This window comes from Numenius arquata, chromosome 7, assembly GCF_964106895.1.
Source record: "Numenius arquata chromosome 7, bNumArq3.hap1.1, whole genome shotgun sequence".
Lineage (NCBI taxonomy): Eukaryota > Metazoa > Chordata > Aves > Charadriiformes > Scolopacidae > Numenius > Numenius arquata.
The window spans coordinates 1,644,466-1,667,708 of NC_133582.1; the positions used below are offsets into that span (position 1 = coordinate 1,644,466).

The 23,243-nt window shown below is 41.2% G+C and overlaps 1 protein-coding gene across 1 annotated transcript in view; it reads left to right on the forward strand.

The window, feature by feature from the left end:
- The first annotated feature begins 6,033 nt into the window (after positions 1-6,033).
- Positions 6,034-23,243, forward strand: part of SENP6 (SUMO specific peptidase 6) — a 57,973-nt gene continuing 40,763 nt past the window's right edge. The window contains exons 1-2 of the mRNA XM_074151084.1: positions 6,034-6,184; positions 23,097-23,190. Coding sequence (XP_074007185.1) covers positions 6,133-6,184; positions 23,097-23,190 — 146 coding nt within the window. The 5' untranslated portion in view covers positions 6,034-6,132. The remainder of the gene's footprint in view (positions 6,185-23,096; positions 23,191-23,243) is intronic.

Below are 23,243 nucleotides of genomic sequence, written 5' to 3' on the forward strand. Positions count from 1 at the left end.
AGAAAAGACTGAGAAACACAACAGCAATCTCCCAGTATAGAAAAGAGCACCGTGAACTCTAATTCAGGTAGAAAAAGAAACTTTTTTGTAGAGATTATTTAGGTTAATACGGGAAAACCCCCCAACCTTTCTAATTCATTATCTGTGGAGACTGAAGATCAGTCTTAAACTGAGATTTTTAAGGGCATGTGCCAGTGACAATTTAAATCTTTACAACTTAACTCTATGCAGAAGGAGGAGAAATGATCCTTTTGCATCTTTCAAATCCTGTATTGTACGGATTCTACTCGTTGCAGTACGGTCATTCCTACATATGCTTTAACTGGTCCCACTCCCGGAGGAGACCGAGTACATACTTAACCACGGAAGTACACAGGCAGGAGCACTTCCATCGTCACACTCCAGATCTCTAACCTCCTTTGTACATTGAGAAAGAGGTTTCAGAAGTTCTTCTGATTAACAGGGGAATTTGTAAGAAACAAACTCTCTGTCTCAGGCAGCAGCGTGAGCAGTAGGGGAGGAAGTCACACTGACTTTAGGTAGGATGTACTGAATATTTTGCCTCTGCTTTCATAATGATTATAATACAACCCCTTGGACACAAGCCTGACCTTTTTCTTTGCTTTTCTTGTATGTATATGGGTTAATATTTTCCTTTTTATGTGCCTTTGATGTAGTTTATTTTTATAAACATGATTCAGATACATACACAAGTTTCCTACATAAAACACATCATAAATTTTGCTAAAATTGCATTGAAACTTAAGTATTCTTAAAGCTTTAGAGAAATAGGAATTTAATGAAACAGGCAGGGGAAAGGTGATCCTCCTCTAGGATATGTGACCCTGCTGAAACAATTTCAATTAGGTATTTCCTATTTATTATTTGCATTTGTTTAAATTAGACATCTCTACTAACACAAAGATCTTGAGGCTAACGATGATTGAGAAAGTATCTCCAAGGATTTCGGATACGAAGCAGAGTCACCTTTTCTGATGGGTGTGAGACCATTACAAAGTAAGACCATCTGCAGTTAGCTGGCAATTAAGAACATGTATTTCTTTCCATGTGTGATTGTGAGAGTGACTTCTGTTAAACTTCATACAAAAAAACACAGTTTCAATGTCTATTAGCATTGCTTAAAAATACTTTAGAAGTTGACTTAGACATATTTCCCATTGATTTGAAAAGCAGAAGATGAGAGACAGGGGCTGACCCAGTGCATATCTGCAGAGTGTGTTTTGCATCCTGGGTGTTTTCAGACTGACATGCCTGACATGCCTTAGGTAACAGTCTGAGTCTTGCTGTGCTTTTATTTTATTTTTATTGTTGCAAAAAAAAAAATCTATTATTTTATTTTCCTGATTCCATAGTCTTTGGTTTTAATATTTCAGGCTGTAGATGCATTCATTATATTCTTTTTGTTAGTAGATGAAAGACTATTGTGATCATGCCACACTATTTAATGTTGACAAATGGAACATTTTCTATTCTCCCTCCTTTAAATTTGTTAGAACTTCTGCCCTTATTAGTAAAATGATGAAAGAGTTATGCTGAAAGACAAACAACAAATTTATACTGTTGCCTAATCATCAAGCTTGGATTGCAATCAATAAATGTATTTCATCAGTCTGTATGCAAAACCGTATTTCCATTAGAGTACCACCATAAAAATATTAGATAAAAGGAAAAGTTTATTTCAGATTAACGAGAGAGTTCCTTCAGGATAAAAAGTGCACCAAAATATACAGAAATATCTTTTATACAGACATTTTTAGAATACATAGGGGAGTATATTCTAAGTATCTTAGATCTGACGTATTCTCTTGAGCCTTTTAACACTTACAAAACTACTATCAACAGTTTTGCTTTTCTTTGGTTAAAGATCAATCTTTGCCTCAAAATGTGCCATAAAATAATTACCCAATGTACATTACTAAGGAATAATTAAAAATACAGCAGATTATCCCAAATTTTTTAGGATTAAATATTTTATATTTGATTTATATTGGTCATTTCTTCTTTAGTCTGATTCCATGCATACATTTTAAATCATTGTCTTTTATAAAGTTTTACTTTTTCTCATTATCATAATTATTCTTCTATTTAGGAGAGGTCAGTGATGTAATGGTTCTGGGCTGGGCACCAAATTCTGTTATTTTTTTCTACTAGAAAAAATAGCCTTCCAGGTGTATCCCAGACTCTGCAGAAAGAAACATTTATTTCCAAAAGTAGTATCTAATGCTGCGTTGTGGCTAATGAGACTCACGCTTCTATCAATCACTCTTTTATATCTATAAATGTCACTCTGATGCTTAATGAGTCATAATTTTTTTAGGCCAGCACAGTTGCCTGATCTCACCGTCCAACAAGAGAACTCAAAAGATTTAAAGCAAAGCTGTTTCTGCGTGAATGGTTATAATGCAGTAATGACTAAGGCAGTGCAGCAGGTATTTAAGCAACAGCCATGGCAATGAAAACGGGATTTTTCTGTTCAAGATGTTTGTGACAGTAGCAGGAAACCTAATAGGTATTTGTTCATTACAGTTATCCTCCAACCACACAATATTGCATTTTGAGTAGGCTGATCAGATTTAAAAAACAGGTCTCCTTCGAGGAAGGAATTAAGGAAACATTTTAGACAAAGTCCTGATGGTTTTAGCCAGCCTGTAGTTGTTTCCTACCTACTCAGCAAGCTATCTTTGATACCAAAAGTTAACAAAACACTTTTCCACATCTTGATTAGCATTACAAGTCCTAACACACAGAATGGTTAGGACTCTTCCATTTGGGAGTAGCATTCCATTTGGGAACGTTCCTGAAGAGTTAACTACAGTATGTGAACTATCCTGGAATATGAGGTAAAAAAACCCCTAAAATTAAAACACGAGCTTTAATAGCAAGAACAAGGCATTGCAAGCACAAGAAATAAATCTGATTCCGCTTTAAAAATGCACAGAGAAAAAAAACAGGGAACAGGTCACGAGGGCAGCATCAAAAGTGTTTTATTTTTTAACAAAGGACACAGATTGTACATCATTAATACATTCAAGGAACAGTTCTAAGAACATCAGTGGAAAATAATTCAGCCCATAACCATTATTTTCTGAAAGGTGGGATGTTTAAAAAGCATTGATTTATAGTCTGTAGAATGGGTTCATGGGTTGTAAACAACAAAAATATTATTCAAGGTGCCTATAAATTCCCTTAAACTTCTATATGCTATTTATGTAGCAGTAAAGAAAATTAAATAATGTATGTAATGTACACTACCACAACTACAGAAGCTGTCAAACTGCAATCCCAACTGAACCTTATTCCTTAAGTAAAGAAATACTGTCTCTATGGAGTAGCCACCCTCATTTCGTTGGCCAACCTCAAAAAAACATCGAGGAAAGAAGAACTAATTGGAAAGAATCAGAAATACAAAGCAAAAAAGATGTATTTTTTCCATAATTTCTGTACTGCATCATCTAAGCCACGTTCATTAATAACAATTTTTTTATTGGGGGAAGAGAAGTTAAAAGTAGATTTCTAAGGTGAAACACAGATTGTTCATCATTGCCTAACAAAGTGATCAGCGTGGTGCCACCACCTGCTGAAGGCCAGGCAGGAACGATCTGACCATTGCAGCCCCGGGCTCTTACTCCGTGAACACAATCAACGTTTTGGCTGAGAAGAGAAAGCAAAACTCAGTAAATTCTGTTTGATTTTCCCCAGCAGGAAGGGGAATGCTGATTTTCTCTTTCCCATGGATCACTCCGTTACTTCTTATACATGAAGAAAATCCTCTGGTTCTAAGCAAAGTTAAGAAGATGCTAGAAAGATTTTGTATGACCTGAGTGCTGTCAGTATCCCATTCCCTCACAAATACTTCTCAAATGAAGAAAAAAAACTACTCTAAGGCTGCGAATAGATTACTAACAAAAGCTTAATGAGAAACAAATGAACAAGAGATGACTACATACTATTCTCTTGCATCCTTCAAGAGCTTCAAAGTATAGGAAAAAAAGAACACTGCAGTGAGATGGAACTTTGGGGCAGCTCTTCTCCGTAAGAGTAGATGTTAAATTATCTATCAAAAAGTTTAAAATCAACCATGCATCTAGCTGAATATTGACAACTTCTTCCCTTGCCGTTTCTACTTTAAAAGGTATTTTAATCTATACTGTGCCTCAGTTCACTGAAAATAAGACTATGAAGCTATATTTGATGCCTTGACTCAATCAACAAAAGCACACCACTGTGTATCAAACTTTTATTCAAATAGCTCATAATCTTTAGCTTTTGAAAAATTGTGAAGAATTGGGTAGACCTGAACCTGTCTGGTCTCAACTGGCAAGAGGAGCTTTTTTTTGTGGATTAATGCTGTAACCTCCGCAGTAAAACCTCTGTCTAAACAATGCCCTTCTGAGACACAATAGGGTATTTTTTTGAAAATTAGATTCTAAATTTCCTTTTTACTGGTTTTGTTTGTTTTTTTAATATTAGGTTTCTATTAAATATATGGGCTTCTGGTTTCTGTATAATTAGCTTGCACCGATTTTTCCTAATTGTTTCCTGTTAATTACTAATGAAACAAGAGTATTTTGTGATCTTTAAGAAAAAAAGTCTTTTTTCAAAGGAGATTTTGAAGATGGAGATATGTAGGTTTGCCAGCTTTTGGAATTCTTTCTAATTGCTCGTTAGCTCTGGTGGTGTGAGGTAGCATTCGGGGAGCAGTCTCACGTCTCTGGTGTGTGGCCAGGCCAGCGCTGCTCGGCTTTGTGACCTCTTGCTTGTATTTTTAAACACATCGGGCTTATGCATATGGTTGGTGTCAATACAGAAAATACAGAAACAAAAATAACAAATTTAGGAGGCTTACAGGAAAACAAAGAATTTTTCTCTCTCTAGTTTTTAATTTTCATATGCACTAGGTACTTGAACTTACCTAATTTAGGACTTTAGTCTACAAACTCTTCAGTTCAAGCATTTTTGGAAGCTCACTTTTCAGGGATTAGTCATTTTAGAAACTAACTACATTAAATTAGACATAGAAATTCCCTGATTCTGCAGCAAAAGCAGGGTCAGGAGAATTCCAGATGAAGGAACCTGTCCAAGAAAGGAATATCTAATTTTCACTAACTGTAGACTGTCAGAATTTACCTTCCAGTTTTTGAAGGATGCACGGTTTTAGTACTTAGACTTCACAAGAATGCTTTTTAAAACGTAAAAATTTACATGCTAAAAAAAAGGATTTTTTAATTTTAGAAGCCAAATGTATCTGAAGCCATGACTTGCAAATTCTGTACAGTTGGCTTGGCAACGCCGTAGGCTTTGCAGAATCCAGGTTTTGGATTTAAACGCGCCTTGATGTGGCCGCAGAGGATTTTACGATGGGTAAGAAGGGGCCAGACCTTTGTGGCCTTTTGCCCGAGCATGAGCCAGGCGAGGCCCAGGGGCCCCGTCCTGCGCAACGGGCTCCCGCACGCCGGGAGGTTAATTCATTTCACGCCGCCCCATCCACCTCCTCACCTCCCGAAAGCAGAGAGGGGGAGCGGGAGAGCCGGCGACACCGCCGGGCGCGGCCCTGCTGCGGCCATTTTATCGTCTCGGGGCCGGGGAAGCCGGCGGCCCCCGCTGCGGCCGGCGGGGCGGGCCGGGCCAGCCGGGGGGTCCGGGCAGGGAAGCGGTGGGGAGGCCTCGCCGCGCCGTTCATGGAGGAGAGCGGCGGCAGCGCGGCGCGCACCGTCTGCTCGTCCTCCCCGTGTGCTCGCAGGCGGCTCCGGCGGAGTCCCGGCCAGGCCCCTCTCCCCCGCCGGTCGCCATCGGCGGCTGCTGGGCCGGGCCCGGCTGCCAACCGCTCGGGGGGCTGCTGGTGGCGGACGGGCTGAGGGAGGAGCGGACGCGCTGCCGCCGCCGCTTCCTCCTGCGCGGGGGCCGGAAGGCAGCGCGGCCCGGGCCGCCGTGCGCGCTGAGTGGGGAGCGGGAGGAGAGGGCCGGGCCTCGGCGGCGCCGCCGCCGCTGCGGGTCACCCAGCCTTCCGCAGTGGGGGTGGGTGGGCGGCGGAGCGCGCAGGCCGGGGGAAGGGCCAGGCCCCGCCGCCTCTCTGGGCGATGGAGTGAGGGAGCCAGGCTCGGCAGCAGGAAGATGGCCGGTGGCGGCGGCGGCGGCGGCTGCAGAGACAGCTTGTTTCTGGAAGGTGCGTGCATGGCTGAGAGGGGGGGAATGTGGCCCACGGGCTGCCTTCCCCTTCTGGCAACCAGTAAGGGGCACGGTGCAGACTGGGGAATGGGGGAGGCGGGCGTGTGTGTGCATGGCGGGGGGGTGGGGGGGGGGAACGGAACGGGTCCCCTTTGGGGGACGACGACAATGAGAGGTGGCTTGGTGGTGGGGGAAGGGTGGGTGCCGTAAGGGGTGGTTTGGTATGGTGAAAAGAGACCTGCTTTTGAAGGGGGGGGGCTTAGTGAGGGCGATTTGATTTCTTATTTTCTTTCTTTCTTTTAATTTTTGTGAGGTTTCGGGAGTGCGGTGTTTCCTTTGTGGGGGCTCGGTGCGGCGGGGCCGGTGTGGCAGCGGGAGGGGCGGGGGGCGGCCGGGCAGGGTGAGGGGGGGCGGCCGGCATTGCTCTGCCGCCTCCCCGCTGCGTTCCCTGCCTTCACCCTGCGCCAGGCCCCGGCCTACCCCCTGCTCCTTCCCCCCGCCATAAAATGAGGCTCCTCGGCTTCAGAAATGCCACTTTACAGGTTTGGGACTGAGGTGAATTTTGGGAGGGGGATCCTTCTTACATTTGCGATACGAAGATGATGAATCTATCAGCTGCAACTGGGAGAAACCTTTAGCGTTTATAAAGCCTTGATTAATTTGTTTGATGTACAGCTTGTTGGGGTTTTTTTCTATCACTGTAAAGCTCTTAATTGTAATGCAAAAACTCTCCTGAAATTTGAATATCTTTAACTGTTGAGCCTTTACAGTTTCACCAATTTAAAAAAAAAAAAAAATCTGCTATTGCAGTCTTGCAAAATTGCTGTAAGCATATATTCTGATGACATAGGCCAATAGTCTGCTAAATTCTGCTAAATTGCCATGATGATAATGAAGAAAAAGATACGTTAATGAAATAAATTACTCCTCATAAGTAGAGATTTTCAAGTCAGGGATAAGTTTAGCAGTGGAGGTTTCATAGCACCTCTATTATACAGAACATACCTCTTTGCAGATATCGTCTTGCTGGGGGATGTTGGATTTTGGTTTTTATTATCACAGGTTCTGGAATAGAAGTACTGTGTGAACAAAATATTGCTTGTTGTTTTGCATAATTTAATCTGAAATTCTGATGTTCAGAATCTGTTTCTGGTTAATAACTGTTGTCACGTTACCTCCCCTCTGCCTTTAAAGTGTTTGGTGGCGAAATGCAGACACTCCATTTTTTCCTGAACTCTCCACAGAATACAGTGAGGTTTGTGCAGACAGCTAAAGGTCTCAGGGTGATGACTAGTTACTGTCTTCTGTGGGCACCTTGGCTACTTGCTGCTTGGACAGGTGGCTAAGAAAAGCTGGATTTCATATGCAGCGCTCACACGGTTTTTGCTTCCAAGATCTCTTTCCAACAGCAGGACCAACACGACACTGGATAGCGTCCCCATTCCAAGCTTCAGTATTCCACAACTGGTGAACCGTGTTATCAGCTGGTTTTGTGTTTCCCCGTTATTTGGGGACGTGTTCATTTTAGGACTGATGGTGTAATAAGAAACCCTAAGAGTGTGCGAGTGTGCACGCATGTGTGAAGAACACCTAACGTGGATGGTGGTGACGGACAATTTCAGAGGGTGGCACAAGTCCGAATGGGTTGATAGTACTATAGCAGATCTAGAAGGAGCTGGTAAACTTTGTATTGGTTTAAAGCAAAGGAGAAAGGAGGCTTTCAGACATTATTTGAGAGGTTCTTATTAGGCATGTTGACTTTATAGGAAAAAGTAAAGGTGTAAAATACATATATACACACACACCTATGTGGGGTCTTTGGCAAGCGCATTAGATCAACCTAATGCTGTTAGAAGCAGCATTATCCAAAGGCTGGACAAGCACGAGAGTGCCAGGCTTGTGAAACAAGTGTAATGGGGATAAAAGTCTATAGAGTAGGAAATACGGCGAGGTGATGATCAACACGTGAGCCCGGAGTTCTATCTGTAACTGGTCTGAGTGTGTATATTTCATGGACTCTGCTGAAATCTGTGTAAGCAACAAGCGATTTTGCTTGTTTGGTTTGTTTACTTGATATTTTTGAAAGTGTTGTGTTAAAGGCTGGTAAAGATGGATTCCTCCGTCCATCCCTGCCATCAGTGCACGAAAAGAATATGTGCCAAGTGGATGTTAGAGCTATCGCTAATTGAGCTCAGTCTAATGGAAATTGTGCTCTTTAAGTATATATGTATGTTTGTATACATATATGTACGTAGAAACTTCTGGTCCTGTCATGTTGACTATCAGTCAGACTTAAGATAAACACAGAGTTAAATGATATTAATAGCTTTTAAATATGATAGTTGTTCAGAATTTTGGTTTTGATTCCGTATGTCCAGTAATCTCTCATTTAGTGTAACAGATGTTACTATGAAGAAATATGGCTGTCATTCTGCTCTTAAAGTGCTTCCTTTTAATATTTTTATTATTTTATTCTCCAATGAAAACAAAACGGTCTTTCTGGAGGGGTGTTTCTTGAATGATTTATCTGTTGCCTTTCTGGTAATGCCATTCCTGAACACAGTGATTCATACTAGTACATGGGTTTTGTCCAGTTTTGCGTATCTAACATGTCATCATTTTTCATTCTGTGTTGTATAGACTGTTTAATGGAAAATGTGAAAAAGATCCCTAGAACTAGGATATTTGAGTCTTTTTAAAGCTGCATTTGTTATCGTTCTGGAGCAGTGCTAATAGTTGGTATGTGTCATATACATTGATATATGTGACCTGTGTGTTTACTTTTCTTGAAATATCAGGGCTGTTAGAATTTATAAGTGTGGAAAGTACCTTATTTTTGTTGTTGAAGCTAGTTTGCAAGTGGAATTAGTAAAACTTTTCTGAATTTACTTTTCCACAGTAAGGTTTCTAAGTTACGGGCAAAATATGTAGAACTTCATAGATTCATAGATTGGTCCAGGCCGGAAGGGACCTCCAAAGGTCATCTAGTCCGACCTCCCCGCAGTCAGCAGGGACACCCCCAACTAGACCAGGTTGCCCAGGGCCTCGTCGAGCTTCACCTTGAATATCTCAAGGGAAGGGGCCTCAACCACCTCCCTGGGCAACCTGTTCCAGTGTTCCACCACCCTCGTGGTAATGAACTTTTTCCTAATATCCAATCTAAATCTCCCCTTCTCCAACTTAAAACCATTGCCCCTCGTCCTGTCACTGCAGGCCTTTGGAAACAGACCCTCCCCAGCCTTCCTGTAGCCCCCCTCAGGTACTGGAAGGCCGCTATGAGGTCTCCCCGGAGCCTCCTTTTCTCCAAGCTGAACAACCCCAGCTCCCTCAGCCTGTCCTCATAGGAGAGGTGCTCCAGCCCCCTGATCATTTTGGTGGCCCTCCTCTGGACCCGCTCCATCAGGTCCATGTCCTTTCTATATTGAGGGCTCCAGACCTGCACACAGTGCTCCAGGTGAGGTCTCACCAGAGCAGAGTAAAGTGCAGAGCACTTCACACTGACAAAGTAGCCCTGTTGCATGGGAATTTTTTCCTGATTTGGAGGACTAGAAATGTAGTGATTAGAGGTTTCCATCTGCAGGAATTCCTGTGTTTTTTAAATGATAGTCACACCTTATATATAAAGCAATGATAGGCAAATCTGAGTTTAGAACGGGGGGATGTTCACTGTGTAGGAATGGACAGTGTGTTGATCATTACCCCTGGAGAAAAATTGTGGGAACTCTTATTATATTCTGCCACCTTGGATATTACCAAGTTGCAAGGAGATTGTAATTTCTCTTTTCCCGCCCTAATTTTAAAATTTCTCTATAGTTGTGCAGTAGATAACAGGCAAACTTTATTCTTGAATGCATGTATTTTTCAGAAGAAAGAAGAAACATTTTATTTCTTCCTGTTTTCTTTTTCCAGTAGTGATACTGAGAACCGGTATTGGAGTTTCTTTTTGAGGATCTCCTTTCTAAGGAATGTTGCCAGTCCCTACCTTCAGAGCTGCTGAGAGATTTTAGTTTAACATGATAGGAATTTGCTCAATTTTCAGTCCATTTTCTTGGCTACAGGTTTCCTAATAACAATAGAGAAAACTATGCGGACTACCCGTTAACATCAGAAGAAACTTCGCAGTTGCCTGCCAGAGGACTCTAGAAGATGGCTTTGTTTTTCATTCAGCTCAGGTGTAAAGGATTGCCTTCGCCAAAGCAAGGATTGTAGGCTTGTATTTTCTTAAAAGTAGCTGATTTCTGGAGTGGTAGAGAAACACGCAGCATCTGTGTGTTAGTGCACAGACACGGAGTTGCCATTTGAAGCGGTGGTCAGCCTTTCCTCTTTTGTTGGTTTTTTTTTTGGTTTGGTTTTGTTTTGTTTTTCTTTTAAGGATATTGAGAAATCTCTGACAGGAGTAATACAAATTGGGATGACAGTTTATATTCTGATAGAGCACTAAAATTTTCTACCTGCTATGACTCTTCTCTTTATTTTTCTCTTAATGGTGAAATGTAATTAATTGTTGTAATTGTCTCTGAAGCAGTCTCTGATGCTTTGTTTATGACCTCATGGAGATAGGTATTAGCTTCAAAATGAGGGCAAGGGATGTTTCAGGTATCGTGCACCTTCTCCTGTGTCTGTTATAATCTTAACTCCTGCTTTATGCTGTTGAATCTTTCTCCGGTTTGCATCAGTCCCATCGATGCCCAGACATGTTCTGATCCTTCCTTCTGTTTTTCTTGAGTGTAGTTTTCTCTCTGAAAGTGGGGTCTTTGTGACTCTTCCATGGCTTGCTTATGTCTCCTGCTCCTCTGACCCATTCAGAGTTTCTTTCCCGCACTGCACATGTCCTCGGCTGTCCTTGCCAGCGGGTTTCAAAGTAAGAAACCTTCTCATTGACTTCAATGACAGATTATTTTCTAGGAGTGAAACCCACTTGAGAACTATTTCTCAGCAAAGTCAAATTGGAACTATCTTCTTACTGTCTCGCTTTTTGTATGTGCCAATCTAACTTGGGTGATAGATGGCACGAAATATTAAGAAAGACAGGCTGTTTCTTAAAGCAAGTAGAAAGATACTAAAAATAAACTTCATTTATCTATGAATGTTCTATAACATATGTTGTAATATGCTTGGTAGCGCATACTAAAATAATAGCCTGTGCCCAAATCCTCTTCCACATCATCACCTTCTTTTTAATTTTGAGGCGTAGGATTCTAGGAGCCCTGGCCTGGCCTTGGCTTTCTAAATTGGAAAGCACCAGTGTGCAATTTTCCGGGTTTCATTATGGAGGCCTTTATTATTTGATAGTTTTTCCTAAGTAGCTGCTGCTATGATAATTTTGCACAAAGTGGGGCATAGAAGCTTCAGGTGTAAGAATAACTATCTTGTATGGGATGCCTCCTCCCTTATTTTCTGGCACTTGGATTTGGTAGTAAAGCACTACTCTTTCCTCAGAAAAAGTACAGAAATTCTACTGAGTTTTAGTGGCCAAAAAAAAAATTAAAATGAAAATGTTCCTAACGGAGATCCTTACACTCTTCTTTATGTAAGTATAAATACAAAAGTAATAGTAATAATATCAATGTAGCAAACATAACCCAACATTTTGCAAATGTCTTGCTTGCACAGATACTTTTATGATGAGCCTATTTGGATATTTTAGTATTTTGCTTCTTGTTTTATGTACAAGAATAAAACGTAATGGATTATTTATTGTAATGGTTTCAGCGAGAACTTTGGCTTTTATTACTGTTGTTTTGGAAGACTGTGCATGGATTGCAGCGCAGTATCAGACTTCACCTTTTCTGTAGAGTTGTAGCTGTATCTCTTAATTGAGGTAACTGAGGGCTGGCGAGGTGTTTTGTGTTGCAGCGGGTCCTATAACGTGAGACTAATCATCAAACTCACCACTTCAAGTATTGCTCACGTTTAAGAATGTGAGGAGTTTTTGAGTAATCTCTCATCTTTTTGTCTCCTCCCTTCCTCCTAATAACTATTAAACCTTTTTGTTTGCAGAGGAGTAGAGATCTCACAGGTAAATAGCTAGAAATTTTGTGAAACTCGTCAGTGTATACCTCCGTGTGTGTGTGCGTGTTGCAGGAAGGAGTGAAAAAGTGTACAGGAGAGCTAAAGATACTGCAGGAGCTGAGAAAACAAGATAAACGTGGAGCTGTTTTGGTGAGGGAGGCTGTAGAGATACAGGGAACAAATTCTTTTTTGGGGGAAAAAGGGCAAATGTAATTCTTCTCTTAACCTGATTGTTCTAAAAGGCACTTCCATTGTGGGAGGGGAGAATGATTTGGAACATTCCTTTCTTTTGGCCTATGTTTTAGCACCAACTTGGTTTCAGTTTGGAGAGAGATTCTTACATAGGTTGAAGTCTGTCTGATGCTCTGTACTCGATTATTTCTTGCTTAAAACTAAGAAAATGAAAGCACTAGTAAAATTATTACTATTCTTATTTATTATATAGGATTAAACCTGGTGGTAATTTTATCTTAGACATTTAATTTTTAAAAGCATGTGGAACAGCCAGGCGTGTGTAATATTTTCAGGTGAAGCTGATCTTTAGCTGTGGCGAAGTCAAAGGTGGTGTCTGTTGGTCGGTCAGATGCTTGTGAATATCGTGGTCACAGGAATAAATGGCACTTCCCTAGTGGGTGCTCAGCAGCCTGTGTTGATGGGGATCATGATGCAAAAAGAATCACCTGGCAATCTTTATTTCCCTGATCCTTCACAAATACAAGATAAAAAGTGTTTTTCAGTCTGCTGCTGAGGTAGGAAATGTGGAAAAGATAACCACTTCTTAAATAATGGGTTAAAATGAAATTATGTGTTTTAAATCATTAAGTCACTGTCTAATTCAGTGACACATGTTTAGGTTGGAAGGTTTTTTTGGGAACTATTAACATGTTATAAGTAGAGCTTAGTAGTACATTAGTACATAGACATATGTGAGATGTCTTTTGAGTACTTGTAAGAGTTTGTCGTAAAAGTACTGAAAACTTACTTAATTTTCTCGTATGGTGTAGTCTCCCTGCTCAGAACTGGGGATTGTGCCAAATGGCATCCAGTCTCTGAATTACAGTCTGGTATAAATCAGAATCCAGAATGGCTAACGGTTATTTGGGTGCTGTAGCTAACAGGAATGATTAAGAGCAAATAACTTTCGGAGAAGTTGTTGGTTTTTTTATTTATTTATAGTGTAATGTCTGCTATGCGTTAAATAGCATTTTGTCAGTGCTGCTGTTAGAGTAACTTTTTTCTAAATGATCTGTGGAAGGAATTATGGTCTAATACATGCATTCATATATAGATATACATATACATAATATATACAACACATAATATATGAGGATAGTTGGTTATTAGAAGGGTTGTAGTAAATCCATGAGTACTGATGTCTTGTAGTTGGTGTACACTAGCAGTTTGCAGCATGGATATCAAATTTGAAAAAAATGCTTTCAAACTGTCTAAAGAATAGTAAAATGATGAAGGGTCGATGCTGTTGCCTTGTACAGGGTAATGATAAATGGGGTGTATGGATTCCCTAAAGCAGTGGACTGTGACGTTGCAGCTTTTATCTTATCGTGCTGCGACTCCATTTCAGACGCGAAGCTGCTGCCAACTAGTTACTAGTTCTCTTTGCAAGGCTTAAAATTATTAACTGGTTTGGGCACAGGGACTAAGAGAACAGTATTAACTGAGGACAGCAAGCTGAGTGGTGCAGTTGACACACCTGAGGGATGAGTTGCCATCCAGAAGGCTGGAGAGCTGGGCCCGTGTGAACCTCATCAGGCTCAACAAGGCCAAGTGCAGGGTCCTGCACCTGGGTGGGGTGTTGATACTCCCCGGTATCAACACAGGCTGGGGATGAAGGGATGGAGAGCAGCCCTGAGGAGAGGGGCTTGGGGGTGTTGGTGGATGAAAAGCTGGACGTGAGCTGGCAAAGTGCACTTGGCAGCCAGAAGCCTCCCACATCCTGGGCTGCGTCCCCAGCAGTGTGGCCGGCAGGGCAAAGGGGGGGATTTTGCCCCTCTGCTCCGCTCTCTGGTGAGACCCCACCTGGAGCACTACATCCAGCTTTGGGGTCCTCAGCACAGGAGGGACATGGACCTGTTGGAGCAGGGTCCAGAGGAGGCCATGAAGGTGCTGCGAGGGCTGGAGCCCCTCTGCTGTGAGGACAGGCTGAGAGAGTTGGGGGGGGTTTCAGGCTGTGAAGAGGAGGCTCCGGGGAGACCTTATTGCAGCCTTTTAGTACTTAAAGGAGGGCTTACAAGAAAGGCGGGGACAGACTTTAGTAGGGCCTGTAGCAACAGGACAAGGGGTAATGATTTTAAAACTAAAGAGGGAAGATTTAGACTAGATAAAAGGAAGAAATTTTTTTATAGTGAAGGTGGTCCAGGGTGGAGACCCTGGCCCAGGTTGCCCAGAGAAGCTGTGGCTGCACCGTCCCTGGAAACATTCAAGGTGAGGTTGGATGGGGCTCTGAGCAACCTGATCTAGTTGGAGTGTCCCTGCCCGGGGCAGCGGGGTTGGACTAGGTGGCCTTTAGAGGTCCCTTCCAGCCCAAACTGTTCTATGATTCTGTGATTAGAGAGTTAAGTGTTGCAGCTATGCTGTTTTTAGGGCTCACTGCTGCAGGTGGGGCAGAGGGAGAGGTCTGCCTCTCCTCCCCTTTTGCCCCCCCCTTAAATTCCAGCCTTGCGGTGTGTCTTGTACTGTCCACCACCCCTGAGACTTACCAGTTTATTGTCAAAGAGGTTGAACTTGCTGTGTCCTGGCTTGCCAGGCTGGAGCTTTGCCAAACCGCTGTGGAATTTGCTCAGTGAAGGGTGAGGGGGAGAGGCAGGACAATGGCGTGGATTGGAGAGGGCAGAGGGGCTCTGCGTGGGAGTGGAGTGGGACAGTTAACTCAGGTTAAGGAGTAAGAACTTAAACTTCAGAGTAAACTTCAGAATAAACTTAAATTTTAGAATAAATACTTTTGTGTAACAGCGGCTTTATTCTGCCCAGGGAAATCCAATTATTTTAAATACCAGGTTCTGCGCAGAAGTTTATGGTGAAGGCTGGAGACTGGAAGGAATAAATGACCAGGCTGTGGCTGTTCTTCCCAGGTTGGTCAGCGGGCCTTTGAAAAGGTGTTGTTAATGGGCAAGTGCGGCATGAGGTGAGGGAACAGTTCTGAAGGCGTGTCCCAGCAGTTCCTATGAAAGAATAATTTGGAGTGAAAGCCATTGTGTTTGGGATCTCTCTCTCAGACTGAATCTTGACTGATGATAAATAAAGAACAGTGATGATTCAGAAACTCTGTGCGAAGCCTTCCTGCGTGTGTGTTTGTTTTCAGACCATATAAGCTGCAGCTGGAGCAAAGTCTCCCTGGTTTTTGTTTGGTTTTTATTTATTTATTTTATTTATTCTAAGACTTGCCACAACCATGTTTCAGGAATGATAAATACCAATAATATTTTGCTGGTGCAGTAAAACATAATATTATATGACATGCTTAACATTACGTAATGTTAGAAATTTGTGTCTGTAAGAAACAGCTGCGAAAATACTTGTTATTTTCATGAGAATGTGTTTTTCCAGTGCCATACAGTTGTTTCACTTGTACTAAAAGTCATTCTACTGATGTGTTTTTATTAATTTCGTAAGATATAATGTTGTGTTTGTTTGGCATGTCCAATTTTTATGGTTCATTTAGCAAAATATGAATATCCTGCTGATGACAGAATTTAATATGACAGTCTTAACAGAAAGAGTATTCAAGAGCCCATTAGATGAGAATTTGAACTATGCAGTAGATGTTAGGTTTCATATTTACAATTGCCTCTGTAATTTCTGAGGCTCACTTCTTTTAGAAACACTTACTAGAGTCCATCGTGACTTTATTTCTACCAAGGCCTTCTGCTCAAGAGGCAATTTAAGGTTCCTTTACAATTGAGAATAAACTTTAAAAATCCACCCTCTGGACTCCTCCGGTCCAAGGTGTTGTCTTTGCATATACCTGGCACAGCGGGGCAGGAAACCTTTCACTGAGGTTACTGGTTCTGCCGTAAAGCGGGTATGTTGTAGCTGGGTCTTTACCTGATGAATACCACAAAAAAAAAAAAAAATTTGTCATTAATATCATAAAGAAGTTCTTTGTTATCTAGCAAAGCCTTTGTTAGATGGTAAAGGCACTTGGAACAAAGACTTACTCTGTGTCCCATGATAGAAAGAACTGATAGATCCAGGTGAGCCTGAGTTTCATTTTTGGATGAAGGTGGCTGAAACTCCTCTCCAGCTGCAGGATGGTCTCTTGAGAAGTTGGGTGTTTTGCTTGAGCTTTTTGGATGGTGTTGCTTGAAAAGTAGGTTCATAACCGAGTGCAATTAGCAAGCTGGCATGTGTTATTTTGTTATATTAAAAATGAGCTGATCGATAGCACTTCCTCATCTTCACTACCTTTACAAGTAATTACTGAGAAAATGTTTTGTTTGTTTTTTTCAAGGATGTTTAAGTTATTTTTTAGCTTCTTAAAAATAAAGCCTGCTTAATGAATTTTAGCATACTGTGGTTTAGTTAACAGTTGTCAGTGTTCCTTAAACTCCTTGTTGTTAGGTCTAGTGAAGTCTGATACTTGCATTACAAAGGTTTCTGTGATTATAATGCAGTAATGTCCTTGCGTTGCATCATGCCTCGCTGCACTGAGGATCTCTAGTCACGAAGGCAGTTGCGCTATATGGTGTATCTAGTGTGAACAGGAGGCTGTTGATGGTGTTTGTGATGCGTTTCTCTGTGTTGTTTTTTTTTTTTTTTTTTATAATAGACAGGTTATGCTTGGGTTTTTAACAGTATGTGCATTTGCAGGGTCGTTTTCTAACTCTTAGCAGTCCCCATGTGTGGGGCCATACTGTGTGGCCACACAAATACTTGTGCCAGCAATTGCCATCCCAGCCAGGCCTACGAACGGCTCCGTGACAGTCTTGTCCCCCCCAAAGATGGGGTGCTCACAGCTTTGCTTGGTTCATCCCTGGCACTTCTCTCGGGGGGAAGTGTTGGTGGGGCTGGTCTGTATTACTTTTCAGCCCTATCAGCAATCTGACCCAGGGGACCGCCCTCTTGCGTGGGTGTGAAAGCTTCCCAGTGGCACTAAGAATAGGGAGAAAAAACAGCTCTTTGGCCTTTACAAAAAGGCAAATACAAATTTTTCCTCACAGCTTAGAGTTTAACTAACTCCTTCATCCTCCTTTCATCCTTTCCCTACTCAGATTTTTCATTTGACCAAATTATTGAGGTTTTCTTGATTGCTGAGTGTTTTGGGTTTGTGTGCTTTTTTTTTTTTTTTCTGTCCATTTCAGGTGAATTTTGAACAGTTGACAATATCAAAGAAGTGTCTTACTTTTTTTTCTGCTTTAATTACATTTTAGACTTTCTTCTTCTGTTCTACTTTTGCAAGTTATTTTCTTGTAGAAGTCATGGGACCTTTCTGGACTTTAATCTCTGTATATTTTATAGAGGGGATAATATCTATCTGACATCATCTTTGAAAGTTTGCAGGATAAATCCAGAAGTGTTAAATAATACAAATTCTTGATTTTTTTTTTTTCTTCTTCCTTTTGGTATGTAAATACAGCGCTTTATTTCAACTTGACGTTCCAATTATTGCAGCAAAACTGGAAACCTTCTCAAGGTGTTGGTTGCCTAATTTCCAGGTAGATAGTCTAGGTTATTAATCTTATTCTGTGTGTAACTGCCTTTCAGCACTTTCTAAAAATAGATTGCTGTTTGTTTAGTGCTGCTATATTCTGTTACACAAGCTTAGCTTTTTTTATGAAGCTGGATCCCATGGTGCATAACTAAGTCTAAAATCACAAGTGTGCAAATCAGATGTGTAATATACTGTAAGGTTTCCTGCTGGGTTTCGCTTATCTTCTAAAACTCTTCCAGTGCTCAGAACTTGAGATCATTTGTGATCAACGTCACATACTGATTTGCCACAGAAATCCTGTTCTGGAATTCTTATTCAAGTGTCATTTTCCTTGAAATGGCTTGTTAGTTTTATATACTTTTCACATTTTGAGACTAAATTGGCAATTCAGAAATTGTCCCTAGCCTATCCTAACCTTTTATCCTCCAATTTTTCCTATAAAATACTAAGATAGCTCTCCTACATTTATCTTTCCTATAAAACCACTGAAACTTCCTTCTTCCTTTCTGAATTTTTAGTGTCACTCCAGTCTAGCAATAAAGGTCTTACCTAAGTAGTGGATTATATATAGTCATAATACTAGAGATGAAAAAATTGCTTTTTTGATATTTGTTTCTTTTTTTTTTCCTTTATTGTTGGATCCTGCTTTTAATGTTATTAAAATTATTTTACTTGTGTGGAAAGTTTGAGTGGGTGGCATACTTGTTCAGAGAAAGAAAAGAAGGAGAGTGACTGCAGTATTTCGTTTTGGAAGTGTTTGTGATGATGGTGATTCCTTGTACCTCTGAGTGACTAGTCACTAATTTTGACTGCTGGTTGGAACCTCCTCTCCAAACCAAGCCCAGTTAGAGCAGTTTGCTCAGGGCTTTGTTCAATCTCCAGGACCTCTCGGGTCAACCTGAGAGTTGCACTCTTGATCACCCTCATGGTGAAAAATATATCCTTTTATTGAGTTGAAATTTTCTTTGTTCCACCTTGTGTCTTTTTGCTGTGGAGAAGAGCTGCTTCGTAGCAGCTTGGTCCCAGCATCCAGATGATTAACAAAGACATAAAACAGTATTGGCTCCAGTACTGACCACTGGGGGATGTCAGCAGCAGGATTTGTAACTAGTGGTCATCACCCTTTGGCTCCAGTGGTCCAGCTGGTTTTCCCCTCACTTTCTCAGTCATTTACTCAGCCCTTGTCTCTCTAGTCTGGCTATAAGGACCCTGTGGGAGACCATGTCAATGGCCTTGCAACACTCATTACTCTCTCCTTACCTGCACAGCCCGCCATCTGACTGTAGAAAGCAGCTGGGTTAGTTGGGCACAGTTTGCCCTCGGTAAACTCATGCTGGCTGTTCACCTTCTGCTTGTCGTGTATCTGGGAATGGATTCCTGGAACGTTTTGATCCATAACCTTATGAAGGGTTGAGGTGAAGCAGACCAGCCTGTAGTTCACCAGATCATCCTTGTTGCCCATCTTGAAGATAGGTATGATGTTTTTCCAGTCATTGGGAACCTCTCTCATGCAATGACCTTTCAAATATAGTGTGGAGTGGCCTAACGGTGACAGTGACAACCTTCCTCAGCACCATCAGATGTGTCCTGTCTGATCCTATGGACTTCTACATGTACAACTGACTTTAAGTGTTCCTTAATCATACTTTCCTTGACAATGGGTGATGTCGCATTCCCAAAGGTTCTGCTGGTAGAGTTGGGGAACTGGGAGGCCAGAGGACAGAACCTCCCAGTGAAATCTGGAGGGGCCAAAGAAAAAAAGGATCAAGTTCTTCACTTTTTCCCCTGTCCTTTGGCACTAGGTTGCTGTCTCATTGAGCAGTGGGCCCACATTTTCCTTAGCATTCTTTTTGCTGTTGGTGTAAATAAAGAAGCCCTCTTGAAGTACTTCTGCGTGGTTTTCTGATGCTATTGTAAGGGCAGCATCCTTGGGTGGTGGATCTCTGTTGGGAGAATCAGTAGAAAAGGTCAAGAAACACTAGTTGTCCGTCGTGTGGTTACCATCGCCATCTTACCAGAAAAACCTTCAAAGACATTGCAAAGAAAAATGTTTAACATACTTCAGAGCTCTGTCCTCCTCTGTTACTCCTTGTTAATACTTAAAAATATTAAACAGAGTTCGGCAAATGATCAAACTTAGGCAGCTCTGTGTTCTTGAGTGCAGTCATCGTGCGTGATACTCTGCACTGTAAGCAGCCCAATGTATATGAAACTCCTGAAGAAAAAAAATAAGTTGTTTATCAGAATATGCGGATGATTTTCCATTTTTGAACTACAGACCTCTTATAAATGCTTTTTCTTTGCATGCTTTTTGTTCAGGAGTGGGTGCTCTGTATTTATCATTGGTTTTCTGTTGACATCACATTCTTGAAAGGGTGGGGGTTTTTTTTATTAGCCATATGAGAATTAAATTCCCTTCATGTGTGAATGTTCATACTTTGTATCCGTTACACTGGTGTCATAGAGCTTTACTGCTGAACTCTGGGCTTCATGTATTATCCCACTTAACTATCAATTTGGGATTACTGCCTGTAGTAGAGTTTGACAGCCTTTTTGCATCTGCAGCTAATGTAGGGAAAGTTAAAGCATCTTTTAAGCAATAGCTCTCTAAATCTGTGCCTATCAGTGTAGGTTAGGCTACGGTTCCACGCAGATTGCTTTGGGATCCTTAGTGCCTAAAACAATCTTGGATTGTTCTTGGACACCTCTTACCTCTGCTGTGCTGTGGGAGTGTGGTTGAACCGAGGGGGGAACTGATATGGTTAAAAAATAACTTTCCCCTTCCCCCACCGCTCAAGGTAATTTTGCCTGAATTAGTTTCCTTCCCCGGTTTGCTCTCGGTGAAGAAGGAACAGGGCAAGAGCCAGAAGCCCCAGCTTTTAGGGAGTGTGAGGGGTGCGTAAACCTGTCCACGTAGCCCTGCTTCCGAATGCGGAAATGCAACCTCCCTGCGGTTACGCAGTTGATGTACTAGAGCTGATAGTATCAAAGCTGGAAGATAAAAAGCTAGTTTGCATAGAAGCCTGAAGAAGCCTTTCTGAAAGAATAATGAAGCAACAGGGAAGGTAAAAATTAAAAAATGTTTCTGTGTCAGATTTTTATGAGTACTTGTATCGTTTTAACAATACATGTGACGGCTCTAAATGAACAACAGATTAGAAAGCTTAGAAGCATTCTTTTTAATTTACTTTAAATATGAGTCTGGATGCAGGCGACGATTCTGAGCACATTTAAATTAATTTGCATTTTTTGTGTGAAGGCTGCAGTATCTGATAAGTTGTTTGCAGTTGTGATAGTCTAAGCATTTGTAAGATGAGGCTTCTATTATATCTTTTTCTCAGACCAATGTAACTGGGGAAAAAAGAATTCTAAACTTCAGGTCCTCCTGGAAAAACTCCTTGGTCCTGAATCAAACCTTTGTTTGATTTAGGTTTCATGTTTAGGGCAGTTCTTGGACACACAGAAAGAGATGTGATTTCAGCAGATGAAAGACTTGTAAAAGCTTCTGTGTGCTGCAAGAGAAACCTTAAAATCTATACTGTTGTATTCTGGGGGTGGGGAGTTCTTCCGGCAATCCAGTGATACGTCTGAAAAAGTTGCCTTCCTAGAAAAGTTGGTCTTCATGTGGCCAGGACATGCATCTGTGGTCTGTGGTGGGTTGACCTTGGTCACCAGGTGCCCACCAAGTTGTTCTGTCACTCCCCTCCTCAGCTGGACAGGGAGAGAAAAAACATCACACTCTGTAGAAATTCATGGCACGTGTGCATCTTGAATATTCCTCCTAGTGTTGGTGTCCTCTTCTCTTCTTGAAAAGGGTATAGTAGACTAGAAGTGGTTCAGAGAGAAGCACTGAGAGTGATTTAAAGACATGAAACGGTTTTTATGTGAGGAAAAATGACTCAGTTTTTTTTTTTCTTTTTCTGCCTGGGAGAAGGGTGCCTGTGAAAGAACACAACAGAGATCTAGGCAATCATGAGGGAATTGGGGAGGATTACTTATTACTGCCTTCCAAAGTACAAGAACTGAAGGAGTGGAGTACTAAGGAGGAGAAAAGATGCCAAATTGAATCAGGACAAACAAAAGGAGATACTTAGTCATATAATGTATAATTAAGCTACTGTCTAGTGCAAGATGCTGTTGATTCTATAAAGTAGGCTTCATTAAAAAAGCAAGTGGGGAGAAGAAAAAGGCTGGGAATGGCTGGTAAACACAAAGCTATCCCCCATGGCTCAGGAAGTCCTTGGTGGATGTAAGCAGCTGGAAACAGAGCTGAATATGCAATAAATATTTCTGTGTGTACTCTTTATACTTTACCCTATGCATCTGTTGTTGGCTGTGATTTATTTTTTTTTGTTCTTTTCTATCAAAACATAGAGTTACATTCATTATTTGTAAATGCATTTCCAACTATGTAAAGAAAAACATAGTAAGAAGAGACACATTTAAATTTTACCAAAATCAAAGCCTCTGCATGGTTTGTCACACAAAATTTATGTGAGACAGCTCTTAATGGCAATAATTAGGGCCTGGGGTGAACAGTGCAGTCTCCATGCTCTGGAGCTCCTTCACTTGAGAATACCCCCGCGCCATCGTCTGGTATGAAAGTCTCTGTACTGCTGGATATTGCTGTAGGGAAATCTGAAATTTGATGTGGTGTGAATGTTCTCAGAAAGTTCAGGTTTTTACTTTACCTGATGCTGACACTGACATTTCAGCATCAGATGTTCATTCAGGTCAGTTGTTGAATGTTGTCATATGTTGAATGAAAAAAAAAAAAAGCGTATTACATTGAATTTGTACTTGGGGCAGTTCAGAACTGTTACTTTTCTATAGAAGAATTAAATATTGGGTTGCTTGGGTATTAAACATTTAAATAATAACTTTTAGGACCCTTTCTGCATGCATATAGTTCATATCAGAGAAGGAACCCTTAAATTTCCAGGTGTCAGTAAAATAGTCGATATCCTTGTAAAACTACTTCACCTCATGGTTTTTAATAGCTTGCTAACTTGTTGCATTAGTAATCAAGATGTTGACAGATACTTATATTTATTTAGAAAAATGAGTCACCGCTGCATTGATGAACTTATTTTGTCACATGATAGTTAAACATCGACATCGACAAACTAAATACTGGGGAAAATCTGTGCATCTGGTTTACTCCTCTAGTTTGTGTTGACTAATAACTCAGCTTGAAATCAAGACTTATCTTAACTTGTTCTCATTTCAGCTTTGGATAGATCACAGTCCAAGAGAGATGGAGGTTTTAAAAATAATTGGAGCTTTGATCATGCAGAAGAAAGTGAAGGAGATGCAGAGAAAGAGTAAGGATGCTTTTATCTAGGCTATTGAAAGTATAAGTGTATTTATAAATAAA